The sequence below is a fragment of the Xyrauchen texanus genome, chromosome 47, assembly GCF_025860055.1.
Source record: "Xyrauchen texanus isolate HMW12.3.18 chromosome 47, RBS_HiC_50CHRs, whole genome shotgun sequence".
Classification (NCBI taxonomy): domain Eukaryota; kingdom Metazoa; phylum Chordata; class Actinopteri; order Cypriniformes; family Catostomidae; genus Xyrauchen; species Xyrauchen texanus.
The window spans coordinates 15,911,936-15,936,985 of record NC_068322.1 but is presented as its reverse complement, the minus strand read 5'-3'; the positions used below and the strand labels follow the sequence as shown (position 1 = coordinate 15,936,985).

Sequence of the window (25,050 nt, the reverse complement as noted above, 5' to 3'; positions counted from 1 at the left end):
GCCAAGCATTGTAACCTATCACAAAAAAACATTACCTTTGATCAATTACAAACATTTAGGCCTATAAGACAAATTTTACTGCGATATAGTTTCATGTTTCAAACTCCCGAAGATGTCATCATAGTCTCATCGTCAAGCTTTCCGTGCTCCTTGTGTAGATATTATGGTAACACTTAACAAAAATTTTCCATTTGTTAATAACATTAGTTAACATGAACTAACAGTGAACAATGCCTTTTGCAGCATTTATTAATCATAGTTAATGTTAATTTCAACATGTACTAATGCATTGTTCAAATAAAAAATGTACATTAACCTTAGTTAATACACAATGAACTAACATGAACAACAATGATGCATTTTTTAATAACTGACATTAACAAAGATTAATAAATGCTTTAGAAAATAGAAATTGTTCATTGTTAGTTAATGATATTTAATGCATTAACAAATAGAACCTTACAGTAAAGTGTTGCCGATATTCTTAGTGTAACATAGTGTAGCCTATGTGTTGTGATTGAAAACGTTTTGAATGCTTTTATTTTGACTTTAGAAGCAGTACAGTGGACACATCAACAAAACAAGTCAATAAATGTATACATGTACCTAATTAAAGTTACAAATATAAAACAACAAAAATAAATTACAAATATAAGAACTAACTAAATAAAGCCACCTGGAAGAATACACAGTGAAAACTTTAGGACTCAGAACAACTCTTGAACATATGTTGTGATTGATTAAGTGTACAAGCCTTTTAAAATCTGTGCTGACGTGTCGCACGTTCCCGCGTACCGGATGTCATCACTCGCGTTCTGACATCACCACCAGATCGCCCCATTCAGCTCGCGAGTGTGACGCTCTGACCGAGGAAGTGCAACATTTCGACGTGTACATCCCCACGCCGTGCTTCCGGTTAAGCAAAGCGTGATCAGCCGTGCTCAGTCTCTCTTCCCTTCTTTGACTCACAGTAGAGGCGTCTCGTAGGACTCTCCCGGTTCCTTTACCTCTCTCTCTCTTCCCTCCCCGATCGGAATAATCATCCAGGCCAGCGGACATGGCATCTGCACCCGCACAGGTTCAGTCCAACCAGGCTTCAGCTCCGCAGCTGCAGAGAGGAATAGTGAAGATGGTAGGAGAAGTATTGGGTCTGGGGGGAAACTGCATAGCAGACTGGCTAACTCTCTAATGCTCAAATGGGAACAAGTGATTACAAAGCTGTCAAAAAGTTAACATCTTTCATGGGACGCATACATTATGCACCGTGTTGATTTCCCTCCAGTTTTCTAGAGTTTTGAACGCTTATTTTCGTTTCTACGAACTGCAAAGGTGAAAGAAGTTGAGCATTCTTCAGCTGTGATCCAGATGGCCATTTATGCCACATTAGATTCAATGCTTAAACTTTCGCTTGCTTTCTTTAGCTTTTGTACTAAGCTAAGTTGTACCAAACATTGCAGAATACCTGTCGCTAAATCTAAATTTTGTGCAGCTAGAGCCCAAAATTTGCACACAGGCATAGCTTTAATAACAAACTCATGATAGTTTTCTAAACAGCCCTTTCCTCGAGGCTAAGCGTTATAAAGTTTCATCTACACATATATGGGCTCAAAAATCAGTGCAACGTACAGCTCGCGTAATTGTGGGTTGTGTTTGCGTATAACTGTCGTGTTGGATTAATAGACAGTTTATATGTTAGTCAGTCTCTCCCTAAATCAGGACGGTATAATTACAAAATTTTTCTTGGATCAAAGTTCAGATTTGTTCAGATAGTCGCGTGCGCGTAGCGAGGAACCTCACGCGCGCAAGAGTTGGTCGTGAAGAGGAAGCGATTCAGATGGGTTTGAGCGCTTTGTCTTATCTCAGGACGAGGTTTCTCTGGGCCCCCTGACCTGGCAAGTGCGCCGCAGCTTTAAACTGTTTACTTTGCTTGCTTTAGTGAGTGGAGGGAGAGCAGCGACGAGAAACTGACACGTAGATATTTGGCCCACCAAGACTACTTCATCGAGAAACCCACGTCAACAATGTGATATAGCCTTGTAGTAAAAGCTCTGTTGAAGATGAATTAGGATGTTCTTTGTTTATTCAAAATATTAATCTGATAAAAGACTGCATTTTTTTATATATATTTTTTGAGCTACTTTGTAGTCTTCTGGAATTTTCAGTATTTTAGGATAACACACTTATAAAACATTACCATGGTAACCGTAGTATCTGCAGAACTGTCATCCTTACTCTATCATTGTGGTTACAACAATAAATCTATGGTAACTTGGTATTAGCCACCCACCACTGTCATTAACCTTAGAAATTGACACAAATTGACAGAAAGCTCTTTACACTGTTTGAGGAGATCCCATATTGATTTGTTTTGGTTTTACAGTAGTTGTGGTATTGTGCCACTGAAAAAAATTAAAAGCAGCTTTACTGAAAATACTACACTAGTATACTTAAAATCAACTTTATATATATATATATATATATATATATATATATATATATATATATATATATATATTAGATAAGAACATAATCATATTAAGTAAAGTCAAAGTACAATTCAACACAGTCATTATCCAACACATTTCTTTAGAATTTGGTCATAGCTTAATTTCATTGTGTACAATCCGTCTATGTTTACTTGATCCAGTTGTGTTGGAACAATGTGAATAATATTTGTTCCATCAAAGTATTGCTGAAACCAAGCAGGAAATTTGCATTACCCAGCATGCTTTGAATGGGAATGGATTGGAAGAGTACATTTTGAAATTAAGTGTTATTTAAAAAAAATTGTACTCAAAATGAAACCAGTAGGAGACTTGTTTGTGTTTAAAGTTCTGTTATGCTGGTATTTAGAGAAATTTCTTTTTTGGCAGATTTTTTTGGAGGTTACCATTGTGGGGAAGAGTACTACTAATGGTTAGATTGAGGATGGGTGATTTTCCATGTTCAAGATTACATTGTGTTTTGCTTTAGTCATGACTGTGGGATCATCAGCACAAAGGCTGATTGAGGATCAGTGTCAAATATCAGCAGCACCATCTTTGTTACAGTCAATTAAAATATATTTTTATGTAGGGTAGGGAATCTTAAGGAATTGTACGATTATGATGCAATTCCTCTTGACGGTTCTGGTTCCTTAAAGAATCCAGTCATTCTTTAGTACTTTTAATTTCTTTAAAGAATTATTTAAAATGAGAGATGTATTTCTTATAGAATTTATTACCTCTGCTGTCTGTTACCCAATATCAGATTTGTATTGATTTTGCTTTAATATAAAAAAAGCACATTTTAAAAATCCGAAGTAGTACTTCCCCATCTTATTCAACTCCTTGGTGTGGTGGATTTGGGAAATTCAGGGATATTTTCCGACCCCAGACTGTGGTGAAGGAGGCCTGGTAGATCCTTCCAAACAGTCTGTAATTATAAAGGCAGGACCTCTGATCTCAGAGCTTCTCAAGAGGAAAACTCTTCCCTGACTCAAACCAGGAATGGCGTGCCTATACAGTTTCAGTATTAGGTGTGTAGTGTCCACAGTAATATTCTATTCTATTTTTATTCCCTATCCTGAAGGCTGTATCCTCTCTTTTAGGTGTTATAGAGTCTGTTCTAGTCATGGATGGATTATTTTTTCTCTTTTTGGTATTTAGGGGCTAGTGGAGTGTAAGCTGAGATTGAACAAAGTCATTAAATCAATTCATGAGATCACAAAGTTGTAGATCTGTCTCAGGAGTTTGCAAGAATGCCATTTATCTGACATCTGATTGGATCTGCCAGATGTCTGCAACAATTTAGAATGATTACATTTAGAACTTGATGAGTTCTAAATGTATGTGAGCATGATGAGGCTTGTAAACAACATCAAAAACAACTTTTAGAACAAGAGCAGATTCAAATGCTAATGAGTGCAAACATTCAAACAGTGTGAACTAATCTTTTTATCTTAAAGAGACAGGAACTGCCCTGAGGACCAGCAATGTTCTGCAACTCAATATTTGACCACTTGTGTTTCTTCATAGGTGTCATGTTGTGATTAACACCGATCTTTGTGTTATTGTCTCTGGTTTGTGTATGTAATTGTTGTTCAACAGTTTTAGTTTATATTGGATTTGTAGATTGTTTGTATCACACTCTGCCAACGCTTCTTCAATATCTATAATTTCCCTTACATACATTGAGAGTTCGCTACAAATTTGCCGCAAACTTGACGCAAATTCGCTACAGATAATTTTCACATGCAATGAGCTTTGCGGCAAACTTACAGCAAATTGTCCATTGTTGCCAAAGGTTTGCCAGAGATTCACCACTAACGTTGAAGAGCTGCAAATTTGTGGCTAGTTTGTTTTTTGTAAGGTTTCTCATCACCACTGTTTCTTATGATTTGTTGAATTTCTGGATGCCAAACTATGATTTTAATAATACTTAAAGGACACCACATCATGTATCATAATAATAAAACTACTCAGTCCCCCCCCCCCCCATGATTAATTTCTTCTCTCCAATTGCTTCACTTGTTTTGCATATAAGATGTTAAATTTCAAGAGAAATTGGGACCTTTCTGTGCAAAGTTGTTGTGCAAAGTTGTTGTGCAATGAAGATTATGTAAAACTTGTGATCTTTTAAATTATACAGTGTCCTTTCTGAGCACTCACAGTGACTGTCTTTACAGGTCTTGTCTGGTTGTGCTCTCATTGTGAGGGGCCAGCCACGAGGAGGCCCTCCTCCTGAGCGGCAAATCAATCTGAGCAACATCCGCACTGGAACTCTCGCCCGGCGCGCCATTCAGGGCCAACCAGATACTAAGGACACACCAGATGAGGTGAACATAGACTCTCCACAGAGCTGGTCTACTTTTTCTAGCTATTCATCTATTAACAGGATGATTCCTTATTTTTATTGGCACGATGATACAAATATATATATTCTTATGTTTTGGAAGAGCTGAGGACCAAGGTCTTTTAGTGTAATTCTAGTACTCTAGTAACCTACTTTTGCAGAATTTCGCTAAGCTGTTTTGCGGCTTAAGAAGTCACATGAAAACAAGTGCCTGAAGTTAAAAACTGGTAATTTAGATATTTTTATTCCCTTTATAGTAAATGGAAACTGTTTTAAGTTGATAATGCACAATCCCCTGGCATTGAAAGGTTGTAAATCACTTTGTGTTTGTGTTTTTGCAGCCGTGGGCTTTCCAAGCACGAGAGTTCCTGCGTAAGAAGGTGATTGGTAAAGAAGTCTGTTTCACTGTGGAGAATAAACCCCCTCAAGGCAGAGAATATGGCATGGTGTACCTGGGCAAAGGTTGGCAATATTTATGTTCTCTTGATAGAATCTTAATGGGTCTTATTCACAAATAAATGCATACAAGTTGACATTTATGTGCGCAGAAAAAGTTATTACGCTAAATGGAAGATTCACAACACACTCAAATGTGTTCTTTCCTTTGTTCTAGTTTCGATGAATTTGAAGGTTTCTAAATACTAATTGTAATTTGTATAAAATACGCTCAGACATTACACTGTTCATTGATTCATCACTCTCTGCAAACATATCCATAATACATCTGCAGAAAGATCTTTTATTTTAATTTTATCCCCTTTTTCTCCCCAATTTGGAATGCCCAATTCCCACTACTTTGTTGGTCCTCGTGGTGGCGCGTTTTTTTCACTTCAATCCAGGTGGCTGAGGACAAGTCTCGCTTCTGAGACAGGTCAATTTGCGCATCATATCTCGTGGCTCATTGTGCATGACACCGCAGAGACTCATGCTACTCTACGCGATCCACGCACCGCTTACCACGCGTTCCATTTAGAGTGAGAACCACTTAATCATGACCACGAGGAGGTTGGCCTGTGTGACCCTACCCTCCCTAGCAACCGGGCCAATTTGGTTGCTTGGGAGACCTGGCTGGAGTCACTCAGCACGTCCTGGATTCAAACTCATGACTCCAGGGGTGGGAGTCAGTGTCACTACTCGCTGAGCTACCTAGGCCCCATGTAGCAAGATCTTTCAGTAAAGCCAAGTGTCATTCTCAAAACCATTTGAAACCCATTAACCCTTTTTTTTTTTTAAAGGTCTATATTGCATGTGTTTGGCTGCATTTATTTGTAGAACCTATTCTCGATTTACATAATTGTTGTTACTCTATGTTATAGCAGGTTCACACTGTTATGCAGTTACTATTAATTAATGTATTAAAACGATTTCTGCTTAAAACGTTCCTTGTTTCTGTGTTTTTTATGCTTCGGGAGTATGTCATTATGTATTTGTGTTCTGCTGGTTCTAAAGTTTACCGTTAATTTAGAATGCATTCAAATGGGAATTTGCTGATGAATCGTGATATCTGCTCTTAGTCTTTCACACGTGAGTTTTATTAACAAATATAAGCATATACAGTTAGTGAGTGAGGATTAATTAGAGACATGCAGATTTGAAATTAGGGTAACCCCACTCCTGGATCACTGTCACTGTTAAAAATTATGTTTATCAATTTACTAGAACCTTTGATATACTTGAAAACAATGTTCCTGTTTTCCACGTTCAATAGGAAACACTGTATATTTAAAGGGATAGTTCAGCCAAAAATGGAAATTCTCTTATCTTTTACTCACCCTCATGCCATCCCAAATGTGTATGACTTTCTTCTACAGATAACAAATGAAGATTTTTAGAAGAATATCTCAGATCTGTAGGTCCATACAATGCAGGTGAATGGTGATTAGTAGGGGTGTAAATCGGATGTTTCATCATAACATGCATTTCATCACGATCCAATATCGATTCTCTTGTCCTGCGATCCGATATTTTCAGATACTTCAAAGTCTGCCACGATTTCGATTTGATTCAGGACCCTACGATCGATATTATGTGCCTGTTTTACACAATCAATTAAAAAAATGTTTTGCCTTCAAATGCAACCAAAATATAATTTGAATATTTTATTGAGTTCTCTGAAAGGTGCAAATTTAGTATCCACATTGGGATATCCACAACAAAAATAAAGGTACCTCAGATGTTGAAAAAAATGAAACAGATAAATAATATAAAAAATAAAGTCTCACACACACACACAAGTGATCATCAATCATTTGTTTACAGCTTATTTTTCAATTTAATCCAATTCAAACTACTTACAAACCAATGACTTGTTGGTCATTTGGACCTACAGAGCTGAAATATTCTTCTAAAAATCTTTGTGTTCTGCAAAAGATAGAAATTCATACATATCTGGGGTGGCATGAGGGTGAGTAAAATGATATGAGAATGAACTGTCCCTTTAATGTTAGAGATTATTGTTATTGTAACATGTCTCTTCTGGGTTTGATTTCTCTATAGACCCATCAGGCTGAAAATATCGCTGAGTCCCTGGTGGCCGAAGGTCTCGCCACAGTGCGCAGAGAGGGCATCAGAGGGAATAAGTAAGAAACCTGTGCACTCTCATTCACAAGTGTCAAACGCACACAGACTGTCTGTATTAAGTGGTGTCAGTGTGGTTCATGCCCCCATTGTCAGATCCTTTACAATGTTTGCAATGTCACAATTGGCTTCTTTTCCCTTTGCCTTAGGTCATTGTGTCATCACAGTGGTTGTATTGTTATTGTATTATCCCACAGGGGGCAGTGTTTGTCTTTTTTGAAGCTGCACTTAAAACACTCAGGCTGTTTCATGAACAAAATTTTCCTTTTGATATTTCTCCCTTTGATCTCTCACTCCCTCTTCTGGTCATGTCTGCTTATTACATGTCCAGTCTCTTTGCCCTTCATCCTAGTCAATTCCCAGCTTGTAATATTGTCCTAAGCTTTTGGGGCTTAATGATGCATGTGTAAGCCGTTCTGTGAAATGGCCCTGAATGATTGGCTGTGGAAACGGTTTGCTTTAGGCTCATTTTCCCAGCAGGAGTTGGTGGTGTTATCCCTGCTGGTCTCTCCACAGCCCTGAACAGTCTTCTCATTAGCCTGTCCTGCTGTGGCCCATCACAGCCCACTGGATCGGCTGTCATCTTCTCCAAAGGAACCATCTTTAAGCTGGTCTGCACGTTGCCCACCAGCCTAGCTCTCAATTAGGCATTGGCACTCTGGGCAGGATGCCCACTCTCCACTCTTCCTCTGACACATTCTCACTCTTTGAGAAGATGAAGAAAAATAAAACTTCACAAGATAAAGATGGCTCAAGATGGCAGCTAAGATTTGGCAGCCCCTTATTTCCTGTGGTTGGAATTTATGAAGGATTCAGATAATTGAAGCTCGAGGCTTGTCACGTAACTGGCAGAGGTCTTTTCTTAGACATTTGCCCTGGCAGCTCTGCCTATTACTGCATGAATGAGTTTTAAGTAAGGGCTTGGTGTAATCCAGTCTATTTGGCTTCTCGTTCTTGCATGCAGAAGGTTCCATAAAAAGGGTGAAAAGAACCCATGCCCATAGTTTGAATTTGGTGTGCTTTGTGTTTGTGCCCAATAGAAACCATGGCATCTGAGCTAAATATCCAGGTGTTCTCTCTGAATGTTGGTGATTCTAATCCCAAGGCCAGCACAGAGGGAATTGAGCAGTTATAGTGTGGATTTCCCCAGTGCAGTTCCCACATCCTGGAAAACCTGGAATTTTGCAATGAAGTTTTCCAGTCATGGAAAATTCAAAAAATAACTAGATGTATTTTAGTGAATGACCTTTTATGCTCATCTGCTGTCATCTCTGCTTCACTCCAACAAAATAGTTTAAGTATTGATAGTGTAAAATATGATATTTTTCATTCCAACATTACTGCTAACCATTCAGATGATGACAATGATGACAGTTGGACCACTGATTCTTTTGAAAATTCATTCACACCCTGGGTTGGTAGCATGCTAATCCAGCCTTAATACATTCAATTAATACCATGTTTACCACATGTAGAATGCAGAAAACACATACAGAATCGCAGAAAATCTAGTAATATAAATGGCATTTGCTGTAAAACTTAAATGTTTAAATGCACAATTAATGAAAGAAAAATTGCTATATGTCCTAGTGTGATAATTCAACTGAAAGTATGTAATCTACTAGCAGATTATATATTAAATTAATGCACGCTTCAAAATGAATGTGAAGTTTGGCGTTCATACATTGAAAATTATCATGAGCGTCATGTGCGCTTTTGTGTATGCGAGATGACTGAGCAGAACACTCTGAAGTGTGCAGCACATGCAGACTATGTATTTATTTAATTTATTGGGATTAATAATCACACTGGGACATGTAGGGAAATGCTTATCTTGAGGTGAGAAGCTAACATCAAAAACACACAAAACGGCAATATGGCTTGATTTAAGTGGACACGTGTCATTTGCCTACATTTTTCAATTGTAAAATGTCCTGCAAAATTGTGCCTTGAAAAAAGTCTGATCTGTGCACCAATGTCTGGCTTTTAACACCACATGAAGCCATGTTGGCACTGTGCAAAGTCCGAGCAAGCTCTGAACTTGGTGAGGTTTTTTTTTTTTTTATAAAAAGAAAAAGTAACCTGAAGGATGTTTAGTTAAGTGTCATCAGAAAGGCTTTTAGAATGTATTACAAGTACTATTGAAAAATCTTTCTTTAAATTGAGAACTTTTCATTTAATTAGTTCAGATTTTGAATTTAAGATTGTTTGTTTTGTTTATCCTATTATTCATTTGGACTAAATTTCCTTCCTCCTTTCCTTTCTTCCTTCCTTTTTTTTTTTTGCGATTGCCATGGAAATAGACTTTGAAGCTGCCATTAAACAATGTACTGACTGCTATAACCACTAATGACCTTAGTGTGTTTCTGTGAAAAGCAGCATTTGTAAGCTGCATGTATTTGTGGTGCATTAAACATAAATATGTGGATTTTTAGAATGCAGTTTACAAAAATCAAGCAATGTTCTGCAGAAATACTATTGTAGGTTGACCGCTGTGTGGTTGTGTAATGATAGCTGTATAATTGACCCATTTTTACATAGCTATGCTTGTTTCACGCATCTCTCCGTGGCCCCTTTCTTATCACATAATAGAACATATTGACATATATAAATTCCATGTCGGCTCTATATTTTCAGTGAGCAGCCATGAAATATGTACAGCCAGTCAGCCAATCTTTATTGCAAAAGAAACCCTTTCAGTGTGACAAATTTTAGTGTTGATTGTAATTATTTTTTAGCAGTATCTAAGCTCATTATGCTTTTGATGATCCCACTATAGAGCACCACTTAAACATTCTACAAGTTTGCATGCTCTAATATATACCAAAAGGGCAGTTTCATCTTTGAATCTCTTTTGTGTTTTCATCTTGTTTCAGTAGTACATGAAAAACTTGAAGATTAGTGCATGTGTTTTTGTATGCAATCTGTCATCTCTCCGTCATAACATCCATAATTCAGATCTTAATTCTGTGATTTTGTCCAAGTTGAGGTATTAAAGGAAGAGTTGATGCACAAGTTACAGACATGGTCTTTTAATCAATAGACTCTCCACCCACATGTTCCCCTACAAAAACGTTTTCATCATAGTTTCTGATTTATCCCTGACTTGTTCTTGTCTCTCTCTCTCCTCTCTTTAAGTCTTTATTTATTATTAAGCCCAGCACTTAAACTGATAGAGGCTTATTAAAAATTTGATGAGCGTCTGTTGTGGTCAGACAGTTTAATGCCCTTAAAGATAATGATGGCTTTTAGAACAACAGAGGAATTAATTGAAGCATGTGTTGGCTTTTGATAATTAACTCATTTGAAGAGCTTATCAAGGCTTCAAAAAGGGTTTGCTTTTTGAGAGAGAACTCGCATCTGTTTCACAGCACATTGAAGCCCAAAGAGGGTAAACGGGGAAGAAATTCAAACTCCTAGGATGTGATTTTCTGTCTTGTTTTCTTTGAGCAGTTGTGGGGAAACTTTTGTGGTCTGTAATTTGATGTTTACTGGACTTGTGTGCTTCTGTCTCTTGCAGTCCTAACCAGGTCAGGCTGTGTGATTTGGAAGACCAGGCAAAGTCTGCTAAAAAGGGTATCTGGTCTGAGGGTGGAGGTTCACACACCATTCGAGATTTGAAGTATACTATCGAGAACCCTCGCAATTTTGTGGACTCACTCCACCAGAAACCAGTCAACGGTAAGATAAGCTGAGCTTTGTATTTGTAGATGACATGGTCTTTTGAAGAAGGCCTAAACGGCTTTAACTGCACACAAATGAGTGTTTAGTTTTCAATCTGTAATTGTTAGTTTTAGTTTAAATCCAGTTTCTTTGTTTTCTGGTTTCAGTTTTGGTTTTTGGTATAGACTTAAATTTAGTTCTGTATTATAGGGCTGCCAAAGTTGATGTAGGTTATATAATTTAAATGTATTATGCTGTTAAATTTACCAGATGTGTCTAGAATTATTGCACTCTATTGGTATTTCCATCTTTAAAAAGCAAGTTTTAAATGTTTCAATTTGAATATATGTTTAAAAATGTATATATTGTCATTTATTTTAGTTCATTTTAAAGTAGAGCTACACAATTAACTGAAAGTAATTAAGATTACAATTACAGCAATTAACTAATCGTGAAAAGTGTCAAATACGGCATTCCATTTAGATCTACGGTTATCCCGTTTCATCAATGTTACATTTACAAAAACCTTTCAATGGTTGAACATTTTAACCAATTACAATCATGATCGTTTAGCGCATAAACATATCAGTAATGGCTGAACTATATATAATATATTAAAATAACAGTAATGGAAGTTATTAAGGAACAATTTCTCAGCTTATTTTTGGAAGTGTAGCCTATATAAAAAATATGGCTTGCATTTGCCCACAGAAAATAAATTAATTAATATTCGGGATAACAGTGTCAAGGAAAATAATTGACTTTTTGACTGAATTTTGAAGTCATAATTCTTTTCAGGTTTACAAAAATATTAAGCTGTTTAGTTCTTCGTATGGATTAATATTACGAGACTCTCTGACCCCGTTTCCACCTGGTATTAAGATGCATTTTTGGTGATTGGATCACACGTGGCTAGTGCTAAACAAAGGCATAAACGCTATAAAGTCTAAAACTTTGTGATCGGATCATAAAAGCCACATTAGTATGTGGTCAAAAATGCATCTGAACACATCACATTTGAGGTGTAAATGCTAATCCGTTCTGTATCTATCCCGGGAGCAGCGATGCGCCACCTCACCTGTCACCCTCACCTGTCAATCAATCGCTGCACTAAAACAAGAGTTTAAACTTTGCGGTGAACGGTTTAAAAGGAAATAATCGTCCGATCAGAAAAATGAAAAATGGATATATATTCAAGCACGAGAACTTCACTGATCTTTTTCAGTGTGTCTGATATCAACATATAGTGCCACTTATGAGAAGCATGGACATCTGCAGCTTGGGTTAATACAGGTAACCCACTAAAATAATGGACAATTCTGCTTGAAATGCAGATTTTGTGCTTTGATAAAATTTCAACTGCATCAGGGAGAATCGGCACACCGTTTATTTCATGCTTTGTTTTTTCTTACATTGTTGCAGTTTATTATCATGCAGTAACACACTGACATAGCGACTGATATATGTCGTCATGAAACAGAGTCCCTCCCCTTCAAATTCGATCACCAGTGGTCTCAGAAGATGACTCTAAATTACCAGGTGTAAACAGTGATGTGTCTCTCCTGACCACATGGCATCGGATTATCCGAGACTCATATTAATACCATGCCAAAATGGGATCTCTGAATTGCTGTCTTAAATTTCTCCCAGAAGCCCATTTTCTCTTCGCACAGCTCATTTCTTCTATTTAAACTAAACGCTAACCCTGATGAGAGTTAACCTCCATCAGAGAGCTAACCCTTTGCCAGCTCACTGCAATTGAATGAGTGAGTCACTAAACACTATAGAAGAGCTTTACCCCCACTGTTAATGAACTTATTGGATGCTAATCAAAAGTCAAAGTTGTAATTGTTCGTAACATTGAAATTGAGCTACACACTTAGCCACATGACCCATAGTAGTTTGCTAATGCTCTGCGGATGATTACACTGCTCTTGCTGTGTAGAAATTAAACATGTTTATCGTTCTCTAAGGAAGAGCACAGGAAGAACTGGAGAGTCGTGTTTGCGTAATGTCAGCAACACTGATTAAACAAAAGTATGAGCAATAGTAATAGCACCTTGGCAGAGTATGCCATGCAAGCACTACTAACAATCTTAAAATGAACAACATAAAAATACATTTTGACATGTTCTTGTATTCCCCGCAGCCATTATTGAGCATGTTCGTGACGGGTGTATGGTTCGAGCTCTTCTGCTGCCTGACCACTATCTGGTGACAGTCATGCTGTCTGGAGTCAAGGTGAGCATCGATCCTTCTCAAAGCAACACTGAATAATAACCAATTTCTGTCATTCACACAAAAAAATCCAATCTATTGCTATATAACCCCTGAGTCCTGTATTTCTCATTGGTCCTTCTCGATCACTTGATTGGTAGAGCTATGAGATTCTCTCCTGGTTTTCGTTGACCAAACCTGTCACATGAATTAAGTAGACCCTCTTCAAGACCTTAAGCTTAATTTTACCATTAAGGAAAATTCTTGAATGGAAAAAAAATGAACTCTGTAGCCTCGCTTGCTTAACTGTGTTAGAGTTTGGAACCGCAGCTTTCACACAGTGGCTACCTAAAATAGGTTTCTTCATTCTCTTTGTAGTTTAGTTCTACTTTCAGGTTTGACACTCATTATGCACTAATAGATTTAAGAAAATGTAACTCTGCCATAATGGTAATGTTCATGAAAAATCTGCCTCCAGTGTCCAACGTTTAAACGGGAGCCAGACGGCATCGAGACCCCTGAGCCCTTCGCAGCAGAGGCAAAGTTCTTTACGGAGTCGCGGCTTCTTCAGAGAGATGTTCAGATTATTCTGGAGTCCTGCCCCAACCAGCTCATCTTGGGTACCATCCTGCACCCGGTATGAAACCACATTATTCTAGACCTTCTTTCTGATCTCATAACAACTGCGAGTACCTGACCACAAGCCCAAATATCCAAAATGGACCATGCATGTTATGTAGTATAGTGGTTCTTAAAATGTTTTTTTGTCTTAAGACCCAGGTTTTACATTGGGCATCAAGTGGCGACCCAACACAACTAAAGTTGGCCAATCAAATATGTCCTTCACAATCAAAAATGTATATGTTATTAATATTACAGTTTTTGAACATGATGACATGTTATGCGACCTGTCCATTTGGCTAGCTTCTACCAAAAGACAAATTAAGTTGCACCCAAACACTGAGTTTGATTGGAGGCAACGGCTCTGACATCAGCAATAAAAGATATAGGAAGCATTTTCTCATTACTTTAAAAAGTTGGTAAGCCTATTTATTTAGCAATTTTTACAAGATTACTCACATTTTGTTTGCATTTATCGCTGTTGTTTCCCTGCTGTTTGTGACCTCCCAGTTGTGAGAGACATTTCTAGTGTAACATTTCTCTATCCATCCTTGAAATATTAACATTATAGCAGGGTTTTTCCTGGGTAAAAAATTGTCTTCGGTGGTGGCTGATGCACACGTTAATCACGATGCAGATTTTATTTTTATAATTGCAATGAATATATAAGATATGTTGTTGCATATGTTTGTAATTAATATATATATTTTTTGATCATCTGAGCATCTAGAAACTTGTGAGTGTTTTGTACTTCAAGGTGCGGTGGGAAATCAAACAAACATACTTTATTTCCAGGGTTGGGGAGTAACGGAATACATGTAACAGGATTACTTATATAAAATACAAAATATAAGTAACTATTCCACTACAGTTACAATTTAAATAATTTGTATTTAGAATAGTTACATTCAATATGTATTTTGATTACTGAAGAGATTACTTACATGACAATATTTTATTGTCATGTGTTTTATTTAATATTTAGTCCTTTCAGATGGAAAACATTTATACATATAAATGATGCGATCCAAAGTGCATTTGAACAGCGGTGAAACACTTATGCGTTATATTCATATGAGCAGTCAGAGAAGTAAGTTTGAAGCAGAAGAAATAGAAATAAACCTTGTGTAATTTGTCAGCTTTACACTAGTGTTAAAATGCTATTTCTAGCCATTCTACATGCACATGTTACCAGACACAATCTTATATGTTTTATCAAGAAAATGCATGTTGGATCATAATGTATTTTTTTTTCTAGTAAGACCTTTTGATATTAGGGCAAAAATCACATTCTTGATGATAATTTTTGTATTGTTTTCCTGTAATAATTAAAAGAAAATAAACATTTAAAGATAAATTAGATTGAGCTTGTTTTAGAAACAACACTGCATAAGATATTTTGTTTTTTCACAGAATGTGTTTTTAGCATGTGTATATTTTGTTACACATCTACCAGTGTTGAAGAAGTAATCCAAAGTATTTAGAATATGTTACTGACCTTGAGTAATCTAAAGGAATATGTTACAAATTACATTTCACCGCATGTAATCTGTAGTGGAATACATTTCAAAAGTAACCCTCCCAACCCTGCTTATTTCTATGGGGCTGATTTGGGACTGGGCTTCTTTAGTAAATGTTTTTTCCACACTTCATAATAGATATTGTTTTCCTTTTTATCAGACTCTTAATGATTAAGGAATCATTGCCATTCTAAGAATATCTGAAGCCAAACCAGACCAATGTTTTCCTAATATCAAACATCATTAGAACAGAAAATATATTTCAATATTACAGAGCTTCATCATTTATAATGGTCCAGACTAGGGCTGTCATGATAGTAGATTTTCACTACAAGATAATCGTGGCCAAAAGAATTCCCAATAACTATATTATTATGATATCTATTTACATTTTTAATAATAATGCTTTCAGTCAAATTCATCCTTAACTTTGTATATTGTGTGTGCTCAAAAAAAAAAATTATTATTTTTTTTTTTGCCAAACAATTAAACTCAAAATACGAGTGTAGGATGAAAGCTTACAAAAATAACAATTACTTAGTGGCAAGCAGATGAACTGAGAAACAAACATCTGCCATTTAATACAATGTCAACTTTTACTTTTAGGTATATTTTTGGGATTTCTTTATCAGAAAATTGTTGTATTCTTTGGATTTTTTTTAATTTGGAACAACAGTTTTCATCAGTGATTTAAACCCTGGCCTCGCTACAGTTCTAAAGGACATCATGTCCTTTGCTATGAAGTAGGCCAATGCTTTAGTGATGGCTTCATCCTGACATGCACTAACCATGGCTTGTTTTCTTATCCACTGACTCAAACAGCATTAGCTGACCTGAATCCCTGGCGCGCGCTCACTGCTTTGACACTGCATAAAAAATAACCAGGAGAGAGAAAATACTGTGAAGTCCAACACCATAATCACTTCGCTTTAACAACAGAACGAAGACTTTAATGTAACATTTCTTGTTTCAGAGCTAGCAAACTAACTGCAACTTCGGCACTTCCTGCAGACTGGGGTGTCTAAACACCCCATCTTTTTTACGGAATCCAAAAAACTCCCACACTGGTGATCTCTAAGTTTTTCGTGTGCGTGGTTAGCGTCTCGCTTTGGTCTGTCATCTCCTCCGACATGATTTTGGGCGGCAGTAGTAGCTGCGCACTGTGATAGTAGCTAGCTACCTATTTATTGCATCATCATCTTTTTTCCGTTTTATGATGGGTGGCAACCAGTGTTAAGGTACAGTACCGTGACCTATGTTGGAGTGCCAACCAGATAGTTACTGGTGCTGGATTATTTACAATATTATCATATGTGTTGTATTAACATAATATCAATATTTCATTTTTAAAAATCACTCCTATCAATACCGGTATATTGCGACATCCCTAGTCCAGACTTTTATTCTACATTGTAGCCTAGGTGTACCACATGAAAAGAATATTTAGCACTTATTCAGCTTGCTTTTGCAGCTTTATATCATACAATTTGCTTTGGCTGCCCAAAATTTTGCTTCAGCGATTCTTTTGTACTTTTGTCTTTACCTCTTACTCACTTTATCTCTTACTGTACAACACCTTTAAACTTTTAATGGTGTTATACTTTAGACATGTTTTCGTGCATTATTGCATCATGCAGATGTAATGTGCTTGCCCCCAATATATTAATATGAAACTGTGTATGTGTGTGTATACAGAACGGAAACATCACGGAGTTGCTGTTGAAGGAAGGCTTTGCACGCTGTGTTGACTGGTCTATGGCAGTGTACACTCAGGGTGCTGAGAAACTTAGAGCCGCGGAACGGTCAGTGCATCACAGTCAGACATATGCATTACACTTGAAAACACACCCCCTTTTCAACTTCTTGATCAGACAGCAAAGCTTTTTATAAGACTTGGCATATCACAGACTGCTCTAACTCTTCTGTTCTTCAGCAGAATAGTTTAGCAAATGTGGCAACGTATTACACTGCCTTTTTAAGAACACCTGCCCTGATACCCACCATCTAACTTACTAATGCATTAGACATAATTAGAATGACATATGAAGCATATGATGTTGTGTATTTAATCCAATATGCATTTTGAGTCCGTCCTCTATGCATTACTTCAGTGGATATACTGGTGAAAAACCTTCTTTCTCTCTTTATAATCCTGCAGATCAGCGAAAGAGCGTAAAGTAAGAATCTGGAAGGACTATGTTGCTCCAACAGCTAATCTGGACCAGAAAGACAGACAGTTCATAGCAAAGGTGAGTTTTCAGTCTTTGGGAAAATCTCTGCTGTTAGTTTGATCAAAGTCTCCATTGACCGCTGCTCTGTTTAAGAACAAAGACTCATACACAGTGCGGCTAAATATGTTTGTCACTCCTTTTCTGAGTGCTAAATATAGTGTACACATGAAGTTTATGTGAGTGACTACCTAATTCACTTTTTTTTTTTTTTCTAAAGTTCTTAGAAATTAACTAATAACTAGTAACAGTTAGTCTGAGGTGTGAAATTAACTGAAACTGTAATGTGTCTCTTTCACAATTTTTGTGGCTAAAATCCTAAATATAAATGTATTTGCTATTAATTTATATTTATTCAATATATATTCATTACCATATTAATAAATACATTATTGATATAACTTCATAGGCCTAACAATATGCAAAATTAACACATATTAAAGTTTTATTATTGGTCATATTATGCTTTGTTTGTTACTGTGTATTTATAAGGCTATTACTGATTAATTGTAATCAGCTACATGCATTTGCCGTGTAATTATTTTTTAGAGCTGCTAGTACTGGCATATTGTTATTGTTTTTACCATAGTAATTAATAATAATCTTTAACATGTTATAGATAATAGTTTTTATTTTCCATTTTATTTTTTTCATTATATATATGGGGGGGATGGATGGAGTCAGAATGCACCTTAGCCAAATACATTTTTCACATTTTCTGACATATAATTGTTGAAAACATTCCCTGTCTTAGGTCATTTAGGATCACTATTTTAAGAATGAGAAATGTCAGAATAATTGTAGAGATAAGGATTTATTTAAGCTTTTCTTTCTTTCATCACTTTCCCAGTGGGTCAGATGTTTACATACACTTTGTTAGTGACCCATTTGTGACCAAGTTTTAACTTCCTGCCTGATGTCTTGAGATGTTGCTTCAATATATCCACAATTGTTGGATAAATTACTTGTCATGCACAAAGTAGATGTCCAAAACGACTTACCAAAACTATAAGTAGCTCATATTAAATCTGTGGAGTGCTAGAAGATGATTAGTTTTAATCACTACAACATAAATGTATGTAAACATCTGACTTCAAATATATATATATATATGATGGGTAAGACGCCCCCCTTAAGAACAATGTTAATTTGCTTTTAAATTGTAACATATTTAGATAAACTTTTAGCATGTACTGGATGATGATGCTTCATCCAACATATTATCAAGGGAAATAAATGAAACATTTGCTAATTATGTTGTCATGGCACAAAATAAAAATTTGTGAAAAGGGGCCATCTTACTCCACTACTGGGGCAACCCCACGGGTCTAACATTACCTTGTCTCTTCAAAATAAAAACAGTATTTTTTTTATTCTAAAAATCTAAAAACTTTACTGTCCACAGATCCCCCATTAATAAATAGACAACTTTTAATATCTAACATAATAACATTTTTATATTTTAACCTCCAAACTGTTTGTATAGAATAAATCTCACAACATTTTTTTATTCAGATGACATATCAAAATTAAGAAGAGCATAGACATTCATTAAAGGTGCATGAAATGAGTGCTATCTATGTCAAGAGAAAAAGTTAAGTTTGGGGGGTTCATCTTCAACTGATGGGTGTCTTCCCCTATATACATTGGTGGTCAAAAGTTTGTAATAATGTACAGATTTAGCGGTTTCGTAAGGAAATTGGTACTTTAATTCACCAAAGTGGCATTCAGTTGATCATAGAATTTTGTCAGGACATTATTGATGTAAAAAAAAAACACCATCACTATATAAAAAAGTCATTTTTTATCAAATCTAGACAGACCCCATTTCCAGCAGCCATCACTCCAACATCTTATCCTTGAGTAATCATGCTAAATTGCTAATTTGGTATAAGAAAATTATTTGCGATTACATCAAACACTGAATTGAAAGCTATTTTGTTTATTAAAACCAACATTGCTTAACATTGTCTTTGTGTTTGGGTTGACACCGTATGCAAATAGACTGGCATATCTTGAGGTCAATATTAGGTCAGAAATGGCTAAAAAGAAAAAGCTTTCTGAAGAAACTTGTCAGTCAATCATTGTTTTGAGGAATTAAGGCCGTACATTGCTTGAAACTGCCAAAAAAAAAAGATTTCACACAAAGGTGTACACTACAGTCTTCAAAGACAAAGGACAACTGGCTCTAACAAGGACAGAAAGTGATGTGGAAGGCCAGATGTACAACTAAACAAGGAGGATGAGTACATCAGAGTTTCTTGTTTGAGAAATAGACACCTCACCTGTCCTCAGCTGACAGCTTCATTGAATTCTACCCGCTCAACACCAGTTTCATGTACAACAGTGAATAGAAGACTCAGGTGTGCAGCCTTATGGGAAGAATTGCAAAGAAAAAGACACTTTTGAAACAGAAAAACAAAAAGAAAATGTTAGAGTGGGTAAAGAAACAGACATTGGACAACAGATAATTGGAAAAGAGTGTTATGGATCTTAACCCCATTGAGCTTTTGCGGGTTCAGCTAGATTGTAAGGTGCGTGAGAAGTGAGACAGACACATCTATGGGAAGTGCTACAGGAAGTGTGGGGTGAAATGCCACCCGAGTATCTGGACAAACTGACAGCTAGAATGCCAAAGATCTGCAAAGCTGTCATTGCTGTATGTGGATGATTTTTTTTTTATGAGAACATTTTGAAGTAGTATAAGATATTTTTTTCAAATTGTAATGGTAATATTTTATGTTAGTAATGTCCTGGCTATAAGTTGTGATCAGTTGAATGCCACTTTGGTGAATAAAAGTACCAATTTCTTTTCAAAAGAGAAAAATACATTATTCCAAACCTTTGGCTGCCAGTGTATATAATTATTTATCTTATAAATCTACACTACACCATAACGACAAAGCAAAAAATTGATTTTGATAACTTAAAAAAATTAAATCACATTGACATAAGTATTCAGACCCTTAACTCTTAGTTACTTAGTTGAAGCACCTTTGGCTGAGATTAGAGCCTCAAGTCTTGACATGGAACATGATGCTTGGAATTGAGGCCAACCAATTAAATCTTCATTTCATCAGACCAGATAATCTTATTTCTCATAGCCTGAGAGTCCTTTAGGTGCTTTTTCACAAATTCCAAGCAGGCTTTCATGTCTCTTGCACTGAGGAGAGGCTTCCGTCTAGCCACTCTGCCATAAAGCCCAGATCAGTGGAGTTTTGCAATGATGGTTGTCTTTCTGCAAGTTTCTTCCATCTCCACACATGATGGAAGAGCTCAACCAGAGTTACCTCTGGGATATTCTCCCCCGATTGCTCAGTTTGGCCAGGTGGCCAGCTCTAGGAAGAGTCCTGGTTGTTCCAAACTTCCATTTTAAGTGTTATGGAGGCCTTTTTGTAACCTTCCCCAGATTTGTGCCTCCACAATCCTGTCTCTGAGTTCTGGAGGCAGTTCCTTTGACCTCATGGCTTTGTTTTTACCTTGATATGCATTTTCAGCTGTGAGACAGGAGTGTGCCTTTCTGAATTAAATTACAAAAATCAAGTACTTGTGATTAGATTATATTTTTAAATACTCTTAATCCATTAAAACATTTGATGGATTACATGATTACCTATTAGTCAGGCAAAGGTATGTATATGTATTATGCATTTTGTTGTCATAAATATGCAATATTATATGGCTAGATATCCATAGTTTTTTCCTGCTGTTAACAATCCAAGCAGACCTGTGACCCACCAATTGAGAACTACTTATTTAGAGGATTCACTTCTGATTTTATATGCGGTTGTCAGTCCCATAACTTTGTAGTATGTATGTAGCCAAAGAATTGTACTATAGATGATGTTGCAGTTTTGAAGTCTTCAAAAATGCTACTGAGATTGTTTCATTTTTAGAAGATCACTAGAACCTGTCGATTTTAAGTCCGCCTTTGGGCCTCTGGTCAAAGCCTTGATCTCTAGATTTAGATTTGTTTTTCAGAACTGACCATAAATTAACTCGAGGTAGATACCGCATGGCTGACTGCATTTGGCTTACTTGTCTCTTGAAGCCTTGTTTTCTTTTTTGTCTGTCAATGAGGCAGGCCTTTCAGGTCTCAGGTGTTTCATTTTGTTTTGCATACTTTGTAAAGTTCGCCTTGGGGCCATCTCGGTGATTCTGTTTAGCTGCAGCCTTCAAGACTCCCCTGTTAAATTACAGCTGAGACTCTGCTTCTTTGTCTCTTGCCTATAATTCATGGGGAAATATTAAGCCAGTACAAACTTAATCAGCATGAAATCAAAATTGACCCTGTTTACTTTCTTAAGAGGAAGAAATTATGTAATTTTTGGCTCATGTCGTTCCGAACCTTTATGCTATTATGTTTTTTATAGGGAAAACAAAAGTAGATATTTCACATGAAGTGTTACGCAACTCTTGCCATGCTACCTGTTTCAAACTGAGGCTGTCTAGCTCCAAACAGGACAAAAACACCAAAAAAAAGCACCCTAAAGCAATAGTTCACCAATTATTTTTATTTAGCTACCTTTTAAGCCATTCCAGAAGTATTTGACTTTCCTTCAGCAGAACCAAAGTGAGGGTTTTTGTCCATACAATGCAAGTAAACTGGTGCCATCAGGCTGCTGGCTATCTGACGGTATCCAAAAGGTATATTTAGGCAGAATAGAAGAAATTCACACGACTCCAGTCGATCAATTAATGTCAACTGAAGCAAAGCGATAGGTTGGTGTGAAACAAATCGATAATTTTAACTTTATTCACTTTTACAAATAACTTCCTGCTTTGGATACAGAAATAAAACGCTGCCCTGAAGTTAAAAACTTTTTAATTATCGATCTATTTCTTATGGCCTGCAACCTCATATTCAGGTCTGGCTCAGTTCTAGTATTAAATGCGGTCCAATCACTTTCCAACGCATAAAATCAAGTCCTGCTCCATATTTTATTATTTTTGTTTAACATCCGTTTTCACATGGAAATGGTTCTCGTTACAGGGTTAAATTGGTTGCGAATGACATTTCATGTTGACAAGACTTCAAAATGCAACTAAACGCATTCTTAAAGTAATTGTAAAGTTATTTTAAAATGCACATTCTGATCTCTGGTTTAATGCCATCAGTAGGGTTTAAAGCCTTAATTGTTGTTCACACATTGTGCTCTCACCTATGTTGGCAAGTGTGTTTTTATACAAGACTTTTCTTAAATTAAGGCCTTTTTCTCTGAACTTTAAGACCTTTAAAATATTCATGCTTGGCCTTTGGTTATGTAAAGGTGTTGCACTGCAATCTGCTTACAGAATTAGTTTCAGACACAAAAGTGTGTTTTTCCCTGAGTCAGAAAGTACCAGCAGTGAAGAATAAAACATTTATATGAGCTTTAGCTAACCTCAGATCTCTCTGAGCCTGGAAAGAAGATATACTTTGAAATTGTGTGTGTGTTTAGGTGTATAAGTGTGTGTGTGTGTGTGTGTGTGTGTGTATAGTAGTATATATATATGTGTGTATAGTATAGTATATATATATATAGATCCACACTGTGTGTGTGTGTGAGCGAGAATGAGGGCAGTCAACAGAAAAAGTGACTGACAAAGGCAGAATGTCCAGTATTTATAGTTTGATACATGTCCTGCTCTTCAGATATATGCATGAAGAGTTTGAGAGAAACATCTTCACGTTTTTACATGGGCTGCTATGAAGAGTGACATTGTAATGCAGAGAAATTGTTTAATTACACAATAATAATAATAATCATAATAATAATAAAAACTGTGGGAATGTGAATCAAGATCAAGGCAAACAATTATTACAGTCACTTGAAAAGAAATGGCAAAATAGCTATTATGCATCTAAAAACATTAGCGAAATTGAGCAGAGCTGTTAATAACATCTCATAACAGACTCATTTTGATGCTGTGAACTGTTTATTTACTATCGCTTTTACTATGAATTGAATCAATGCATTAATGAATGAATGTTCAGTTATTAGCTTTCATTTACCTTGGAGCAAATGTACTGTAGGTGTTATTGCAGATGTTATGTTCATTTGGGAATGAGGGCTGACACCATTTAATCCATAACATACTCTTCGCCAGATTTATTTAAAGATTATTTAAAAAAAAAAAAAAAAGAGAGAAACACACTGCGTGTATCCTCTTTGGGTAACAAACACATCACTATTACAAATGACCCGGCAACAATATTTTAATTGTATTTGATTTTGTTAAAATCCTGCTTAAAAATTACTCCCTACACACATTATTTCCATAGGCTTACATTGGAAAATAGCAAACACATGTCAAAGTATTGGCAGCAGGGCAACAGTTGCTAAGACAGTATTGGTCATAAGCACTTAAGGCGGGGCTTAGCAAAGGGTCGACTGGGGGAGGGAAAAAGTAATGAAATATTTGTGTAAATTAGTTGATTTGAAACGGTAAGTGTTTTCACATTGTTGTTTAATGTTATTAGAATACTATTACAATGTTTACTGTTTTTGACATACCATGGTGTAGCTGTATTTTTTTTGGACATGTTTCAAGGTAACTTCCCTGTAATACCATGTAAATGACATGTTTTGTGAATATGGTAATCATTCAGGACCATAGTATTCATCTAAGAATCATGACATAAACATCTGCTAGTGTATTTTTATCAGGGCACTATTGTAGTGCATTTTTATAAAGGTTGCAAGTTTTCAGTTTAGTTAGGAAATGTTAGCTCATTTAGTACCACATTTTTCTATGATTGACTTTTTTAAATAGTTAAAAAAAAAAAAAAAATCAGTGTAAATCTGCAGCACAAAATATGATTAATGTAATTATGAAAATATCCTAAAAAAAACAAACACGCATTTTAATATTTGCATATCTAGTTAGTACTGCTGTGCTTTTGATGCAGTTCTAGTAGTGGTCTGTTGGTGGCAGTGAATCCCTGCAGCTTTTAGTAGGCTGCAGCAAAATAGTGAGTCATGGGTCTCGGCTCTGGATCCCTCTTGACAGCTTGCGGTGAAGTGCCCTGAATATGTGACCACTACTGAAACTTCCAAAAAATGCCTCATCCTTCCCATTTATACTCCACTACGACCACCACTCAACACTGAAAAATGAATATCTGTTTTTCTCTGGTGACCTTGTTTGGTTGGGACATGAACACATCCATAGGCTACATTTTCTGCCTTGCCACTGGCGGTAACTCAGTCAGTTGTTTTTGTAAGTAATCAGTTTAATTTCCACCGTGATGGTTCAGTTTAAAGGTGTACAATCTGTCCATCTGCGGCATAATTCTGTCCATATCACCCTCACTTCTTGTACATGTCGTTCTGAAGACTCTGATGAGATAATGCTTGTTTTATGTTTTTTTTTTTTTTATCTGTTCAGGTCTGATTATTTCTGATCCA

The 25,050-nt window shown here is 36.3% G+C and overlaps 1 protein-coding gene across 1 annotated transcript in view; it reads left to right on the top strand.

Annotated features, from left to right (window-relative positions):
• The first annotated feature begins 896 nt into the window (after positions 1 to 896).
• The window catches only part of snd1 (staphylococcal nuclease and tudor domain containing 1), a 220,790-nt gene continuing 196,636 nt past the window's right edge, over positions 897 to 25,050 (top strand). The window contains exons 1-10 of the mRNA XM_052120467.1: positions 897 to 1,132; positions 4,667 to 4,816; positions 5,175 to 5,295; positions 5,999 to 6,006; positions 7,339 to 7,412; positions 10,931 to 11,091; positions 13,223 to 13,314; positions 13,769 to 13,927; positions 17,127 to 17,233; positions 17,590 to 17,680. Of these exons, the coding sequence (XP_051976427.1) occupies positions 1,058 to 1,132; positions 4,667 to 4,816; positions 5,175 to 5,295; positions 5,999 to 6,006; positions 7,339 to 7,412; positions 10,931 to 11,091; positions 13,223 to 13,314; positions 13,769 to 13,927; positions 17,127 to 17,233; positions 17,590 to 17,680 (1,038 nt within the window). The 5' untranslated portion in view covers positions 897 to 1,057. The remainder of the gene's footprint in view (positions 1,133 to 4,666; positions 4,817 to 5,174; positions 5,296 to 5,998; positions 6,007 to 7,338; positions 7,413 to 10,930; positions 11,092 to 13,222; positions 13,315 to 13,768; positions 13,928 to 17,126; positions 17,234 to 17,589; positions 17,681 to 25,050) is intronic.